Below are 7703 nucleotides of genomic sequence, written 5' to 3'. Positions count from 1 at the left end.
CTATCCCAATTTATATGGTGGAGTTCAGATTTCGAGCAACTACTGTAATTTTTTCATATCTTTTAAATATTTTAAATTATTAATTATTGTGAATTATAGTACTTTTTACGGTGAAACAAGTTTGAATCTCGGACACATAAATTGGGACAGAGTACTAATTAATCATGGAAATTAATATACTATGGTGCAAATAGTGAATATGATGAGTATTCTTGTCAAAATATATGGGGAGCCGTCCCAAATATTTATATATTTCTTTAAGTGCGTCATACAATTATCAGGGTAAAAGAGCACTTCCTAGAAACTAGTTACAAAAAGAGAGGGAAAAAGCCTCTTCTATCATTCTCTCTCTAATGACTAGTCTAATAATACACAAAATCAATGAGATTTCATATTCTTCACTAAGTCTAGAAAGGGAATAAAATAACATATTGTTTGATTCAGAGGTCACACCCTTCTCCTTTTCCTTCTTCCTGTCTTTCTTTAGCTCTCTTTTCCTTTGCTTTTCTCTGGTTTTTGTGGATTACCTGATTCTCTTTACTTTTCTTTTCTTTAAACCAGCTAGCTAAGCTCCCTTGTCAGAGATTATAGTAATGATTTCAAAATGAGTAGCAGAGATTTTCTTTTCTTTTTACTGTGAAGGTCTTCCCAAAGTAAACTCCAGATTAGGCTTCTTTTTTGGACTTGTCTCTGTTATGCTTGATGAGCTCACCTCTCCTGATATTCCATCATAGCTTAAGCATTTTCCTTCCATCTCTTTATGCTGTAATTTCTTTTTTTGGTCGAAAGAATGAATTAATTAGTAAGGAAGAACAACAAGTATACACACAATATTGTAAATCTATCTGAATAAAGGATGAACAAATTATATTGACTAGGGGGAATATATATAAGAACTAATATAATTATAGCCCTGCATTCTTGATTATAGCCCATTCTTACTTAATTAGCTAGTCTAAGCCATTATAGGGAAATTAATAAAAAGACATCTTTTTAGGAAGGATTTCTTGACTTTAGTTTCCTATGTCTTTGAAAATGAGCTGCCTTATCTTTTGTAAAAAGCTTGAAATCCTTTCTATCTCATTCAACTTTAACCACTTTATGTTATAATCCATGATGAAAACTTAAGCCTATCGCCATTGCAATATGGATTTAACTTATATACATTCACTATACTGTTAATATTTTCTAAATAAATGGTTCCACTTATTATAGACAGTTATAAGATAGCGTAAAAATTCTTTTATAAGCAACTAGATTTTCAGAGATAATGCATATAGTACCTCAAGAGATGGCATGTTCCCAGGGTAGTCTCCAAGTTTGCCATGCAACTGCCAACTTTCTCTGCGACAAAAACCATAGCAATTGAAAAGAATATTTTCCATCAGTGGAAGCCATGCATGCAGAAGAAGAAAAAGCAAACTGAGGAATATGAAACTAAAGCCATCTTTTTACAGTCTTATTTAAAGCTTCTTATCTTTTTCTTTTTTCTTGCTTTCTTCACTTACGATATTCCCTTTTTGCCTATAGTTCATAAAAGTTTGCCACCACACTCCACACATGTGAAAGCCACATTAACTACTAGAATCAAAACCAATCTTCAAATTAAAGAAGTTTCAAAAATAGCCTTAGACCTTTAATTTGTCTTTAAATTGGCACAAAAGCTTTCAACATATGGGGCCATTTTCTTACTACTAGCTAGCTAGTAGAATTTAACTTTGACACTAAGTTTAGAGGTAGGTCCTTTTTCAAACAGCCTTAGTTATCTGAGCCCACGAAATCTTAAAAAAAGAGAGATGCTCATTCCTAGAATGATTTGCCATTTGGTATATAATCCTATTCTAAGGCCCCGTTTGGCCATACATTTTGGCAACGTTTTTTTCAAATCTTTTTTGAAAACATTGTTTGTTCATAGATTAATGATTTATTTTTGAAAAATTTCTGAATTATTTTTCAAGTTCCCAAAATCTAGTTTAGGGTAGATTTTGGGTGAAACTTGTTCTCCCACTCACAAAACTTCAAATTTTTTTCAAATAAAATGCATGTCCAAACATAATTTCAACTTCCAAAAATTATTTTTCAAAACTACTTCAAAAATTATTTTTTCAAGTTTCAACTAAATCTATGTCCAAACAATAGCAAAAATTTTCAAAAATCTTTGATTTTTTTCCCCATTTTCTTCTTTACCGCACGTAGTTTCATCCAAAAGAGGTTCTCTTTTTCTGATCTTTTATACATATGCAACTTTTTGAGATGCTCTGGCTTAGGCTTAGAAGGAGAATCTCATCTCTGAGTCCTGGCTATGATATTAATTCTACTAAAGATTTAAACCTTTTTTATGAATTGAAGACAAAGTTTTCAATTGCGTGGTCCGTAATTTTTATCTTGTTTCAGACCTCACATTATAACTTCTTCTTCCTCTTAATATTGTTCCCCAGCCTAGTAGTAATAATAAACAAGTTTTATGGCCTAGTGGACACTACTTTTGTCTGATTTGTTACCTTTAGGAGGAGTACAAAGAGTTTTCACGTGATACGTGGGGTTCTAAATTTTCTCTTCATTCTTTTCCTTTTTAAATTTTCCCCATCAGCATTACGGCCAAAGTCCAAGAATTTTCTATAACATGTTAAGTTACACCGATAATATGAAGATTATTTACACCGTCAATAATTTTATCATAAATGAAAAAAGAGAATAAAATCTGTATGAGTAGCATATAAAATGTGCACCTTGAAGAGTTGCTCCAAAGACCATGGTAATCTTTATCTTGGAGATGCATATTGTTATTTCTGCCTTGTTGCTCAGATAAATCAGACTTCCTTGAATTTTCAATTTCAGGCATTAAATCCTCTGAAGTATCCCCAGAAGACCCATTATCGAATACCTCTGATTGGCCTAACACATTCCGAGAAAAAAATGTGACTACAATTTCAATATGCTTCAAGAAATATAAAATGAAAAAAATTACTACTACTTAGGTTATTTTCTAGAAAAGACCCTGGAACAAAAAAAATTAATTAATCGTATTATAATGAATATATATAAACCTGAAGAAGCTGGAACTGCTACTCTATCGGTAGTCTTAACCGTCCGATACATCTGCAAAGATATAACAAAATGATGCAATGTAGCATTAAAATGTAAACCATGACCATTATACAATAGTAGTTGATATACAATAGATTTTGTTTTGAAAAAAAATCTTATTCTTTTTGCAACTCAAAATAGAACGATATGGTCATATTAGCGATATTGTGATACCAATAAGTACTCCCTCCATTTCATATTATATGAGATTGTTTGACTCGGCACAGAGTTTAAGTAAAAAGAAGAAGACTTTTGAAACTTGTGATCTTAAAAGTTTAAGGGGTAAAAAGTTTGTGGGGTCATGACATTTGTGTAGCTATAAAAGCTCTCATTAAGGGTAAATAAGTAAAATGAAAGAGTTTAAAGTTGAATTATTTCCAAATTTAGAAATGTATTATTTGTTTTGGAACAGACTAAAATGAAAAGTATGTCATTTATTATGAAACGGAGGGAGTATAACGTATGTATAGACTCAAGCTCTGTTGCACAAAAATACATATATAGTATTGTACATTATACTATTGTGTACATACATAGAAAATGAAGCGAAGTGCAAAGAGTGAGATAATGGAATAGACCTTTCCTAGTACTGTATACACGTAGCTTGATAGATACAATTCTTAGAAAAGTTGTACCTACAGCTAAATGATGACAACCTTTTTGCTTGTGCCCCATGTATTGAGCATACATGCATGTAATATGCATGTGCATGCACCACATTTTGATACATAAACACGTGCATGTACAACCACTAATTTGTACACACTTTATATTTCTTGTTGGACCGGCTAATCTAGATTCACGCTAGATGGAGTCACTAAATTGGATAAAATGCTCTCCATTGAATAAAATATATTTTCAAGGCTAACAAAAGATACTTTAATTAAAGATGAAAGAGATTTTAAGTATTTCGCGACACTACTTCATGGTTATACATACTTCAAGCACACGCATAAACTGTAAACAAAAAGTGAAATTAAAGGATCACACCTCCCAAGGCGTAAATTATATATATATATATATATAAAGATCCATTGCTAAATCGCCCGTTATAATACAAAAATATATTTACAAACCCCATATATAAACATGGTTATTGAAGAGTGCAATGTGTAAATTCCCTAAAGATGGGATTATCATTGAGACATGATAACGTTTGTACTTCCTTATTAGAAATAGAAAATTAACAGTAATTTATTGGTGGTTCAAAATACTAGTAGCAGGATTAGCAATGAGAGTGTCTAAACTTGTCTGCTCAAAGCTGCAAACCCCTCCCCCTACCCCCACCCCCGCCAACCCCCATCCCCACGTCATATCTATGGGGTTTTAATTTGTCTGGTTTTCCCTTAGCTCATGATATTATTATTGATGAATCATTATGAATAAGACTCTCTTTCTCTCCCCTCTGTAATTGAACCCGAGGCTTTTGCTTTCTTTCTTTACTACTCTTCTTCTACTACAACTCGTACTGCTACAACCTACATGGATTAATGGTTCATTGCCCAACGCGAAAAAGCTGCATTATAGCCTTGCAGGACCATCAGATCTACTAGTTTGAAAAAAGAAGTTCTAAGGACTTAGTGAAATAGAAATTTGTAGTATTAAAAAAAGAAGGCATTGGAATTTGAAATGTCTGTAGGTGTTAGACATTTTCTTCTAATATAGGCTTCTTTCTACGAAGTCTAATGAAAGTATAGCCTTTTGCGAATACTCCAAAAGATTTTCACCCCACAGCTTCTTTATCATAAACGCACATTGAAATTTTAAAACCAAACAACCTTAGAGATATATGCTAAAAGTAAGTGGTCTACGAAATTTACCTGTAAATGAGATTTAACATGTGCCAAAGTGAGATCTTTCACATCCATAAGCTCAAGAACCGACTTGGGTGTTGCTCCTAAATTCCCCCCCAAAAAAGGTAAAACAATATTAATTGAGTTCATGTTATCATAGGCAAATTAATCTTATATATAAAGGCAATAGGTTCCGTTGAACCCATTAAACCAACACTCATTCTGACTGCAATTAATTAATACAACAACAATAAATTCAGTGTAATCTCATATATTGGGTTTGGATAAGTAGTGTGCTTTAAAGAGAGGTTTACGATAAACACTCGGCTCACAAGAGACGAAACAAAAAGCAGTAGCAATGAATGTATAAAAGAAGAAGAGAAGTCTTACTTTCGTGGCCACCCAAGAGCTCAACAGCATGAACAAATCTAGCATGAAGACTGCTAGTCCAGCGCATCCGTGGAGCTCTCATAGTACGTTTTGCTGGAAATCTTGACAAAAATCTTGATCGCATTACCCCAGCTTGATGATGATATTGCTGGGACGTCTGAAAAGGGATTCTTGACGATGAGGAATTAGACATTGTTTTGTTATTGTTATTATTAATACAACAACCAGAAGAACGTATAGGTAATGTAGCTGCAGTATTAGTATTGTCAAAAGTTTGCTGACCAAATATTGGGTAGTGTGAAGCAGGAGGAGGAGGAGGGTTTTGATGGTATACAGGAATTCCTCTTATAGGTCTCAAAAAACTAAGTTCTGAGTTAAGCCCTTGGTTTTGCTGCTGAAGCAGATGGTTTTGCTGTAAAGAGTGGATGAAATTGGTGTGAGTGTTTTGGATGTGATGAAAAGGGCCAGATTTAAATTCAGGAGTAGGTTTAGGATTGGATAAAGAAAGCTCAAATAGAGAAGCATTATTATTATTATTATTAGCATGAGATTTTGAGAGTGAAGAGGTATTGGAGTTTCTAGATTCCAAAGCTCTTCTCCAAAACATTAAATCCATTTCATCTTCAGTAGTACTATTATTAGTACTCCTCTTCCAATTAGTTGATGATGGTTTGCTGTTTGGAGGGCTGATTTGTAAAGATAAGTCTGGTTGTGCTGGGAATAGCTCCATATATCCTTGATCAAAAGAAAACTACAAGAACAGCCACAATTAGTTTGTCTCCCTTTTTCACTTCTTCTATTTGTTGGCCCTAGGTCTTTTAGTTTGTTCTTGTGTTTGTAAGTAGGTTAAAGAAAAGGACTATATCTAGAAGGTCCTTGTTTGAGAAAGATTGATGATAAAATATGGAGAAGCTAAATTTTGAGGTTAAAAGGAGATGGAGAGAGAAGAGAAAGAGAAAATTTGAGGTTTTCTTAAGATGGGGTTTGATGATCAAAATAAGAAGGTAAGAGTTGTAAGGAGGATTTGAGATTGAGTGAGAGATAGAGAGAGAGAGAGTGTGGAGGAGAAATGACAAGGTATATGAAGTGAATGGTTGTTTCTTTTGTGTGAAGTATATGTGAGAAAATGACACTTTGAGGGGCTAAAGTTGGGGGTAGCCAGAGGGGAGAGGTGAGGAGATTGTTCCTTTTGTGGACGTGGGGGTAAGATGAGAAAAGAGAGGAAAAGATGAGGAAAAAAGGAAAGTAAATGAAGTTTTGGGGCTTTGCTACCTTTTTACTCCTTTCTTTTTTGTCTTTAGCCCTAGCTTTCTTTTGGGAAAGAAAAGGAAATTTTAGTGTAAGCTTTTAACGTGTATTTGTCCCTTAACAACTACCTTTCTAACCAAACCTATTCACCTTGAATTAAATGTTACGAATTTAAGTTGATGTACTAATAGTAAAAGAATTATTATATGATCAAAATAGTTAAGGAATCATAACATATTAATTATTCTTCTTATAATGCTTATCATAAAAATATTCTAATAAATATCCTATAAGTGATTTAATTTGTCGTACATAAAATTTAAACTCATTAATCAATAGTTGTTAGTAGGACAAGAGTCTTAGCCCCCCCCCCCCACAAACCCTAAATTTCTAGATCTTACATTTACATAAAATGATTAGACATAAATTTCGGCGTACTAATGGCTGTAAATGACCTAATTATGATAACTCACTCAGTCACTAACATTGGGATAAAACACAGCTCAGATTTTATTTTCCACTTCCTTTTACACTAAAATCTCTTTCCTAGAAGTTCATAGTAAGACCTCGGCCAAATGGTCCTTCAAAAGTTTATGTAAAAGTTAAACTTACAATTTACCTTTTTTTGGCCCTTCAATTTTATGAGTCATTTTACTTTGCTCCCTCTCATTTGGAACTGGACACTAGAGATTATTACCTTTGATATGTTACTTATATTCCATTTTAATTTATTTATTTATCATTCTTATGTGCACGTATGCACTCTTTCTCTTTGTCTATTTCCCGAAGAGGTCCACTAATCAGTACATAGGGTCAACGTTATATTAACTCACTCAATTATTTAAACTAAAAATAGCTAGAAAATAGATAATATATGCATAATCTATGTATAATATGTATATAACTATATATAATTAGTGTATATTCTACGTATATCGACTCAAAAAAGTAAATAATAAAACTGGCCTGCTATTTGTATAAAAAAAAATTAATCATTATAAATTAGACCAGTATCACCAACAGGACATAAGAAATGCTTCTTTTTAAATGAATTACAACTTATAGTAGGATTAATAAATAGTTTTGCATCAACTTACTAGCATGATTGGTTGAAAAATAATAATAAAATTTCCCCTCCCATCTTTTTCAAAAATGCAAGAGAAACAAATACTAATGAAACCTTAA

At 32.8% G+C, this 7703-nt stretch overlaps 1 protein-coding gene across 1 annotated transcript; it reads right to left on the bottom strand.

Moving 5' to 3' along the window:
- Window positions 1–209: 209 nt before the first annotated feature.
- Window positions 210–6313, bottom strand: LOC107819743 (putative transcription factor KAN2). The gene is made up of 6 exons (XM_016645894.2): window positions 5271–6313; window positions 4908–4984; window positions 3048–3099; window positions 2730–2895; window positions 1284–1344; window positions 210–772 (listed from the first exon to the last, which is right to left on the bottom strand). The coding sequence occupies exons 1-6, from the start codon at window positions 5998–6000 to the stop codon at window positions 632–634; spliced, it is 1227 nt and encodes a 408-aa protein (XP_016501380.1). The 5' UTR covers window positions 6001–6313; the 3' UTR covers window positions 210–631.
- Between the last annotated feature and the right edge of the window lie 1390 nt (window positions 6314–7703).

The sequence above is a fragment of the Nicotiana tabacum genome, chromosome 8 (genome assembly GCF_000715075.1).
Source record: "Nicotiana tabacum cultivar K326 chromosome 8, ASM71507v2, whole genome shotgun sequence".
NCBI classification, from domain to species: Eukaryota; Viridiplantae; Streptophyta; class Magnoliopsida; order Solanales; family Solanaceae; genus Nicotiana; species Nicotiana tabacum.
Note: the sequence above shows the minus strand (reverse complement) of the source record. Positions and strands in the feature narration are given on the sequence as shown.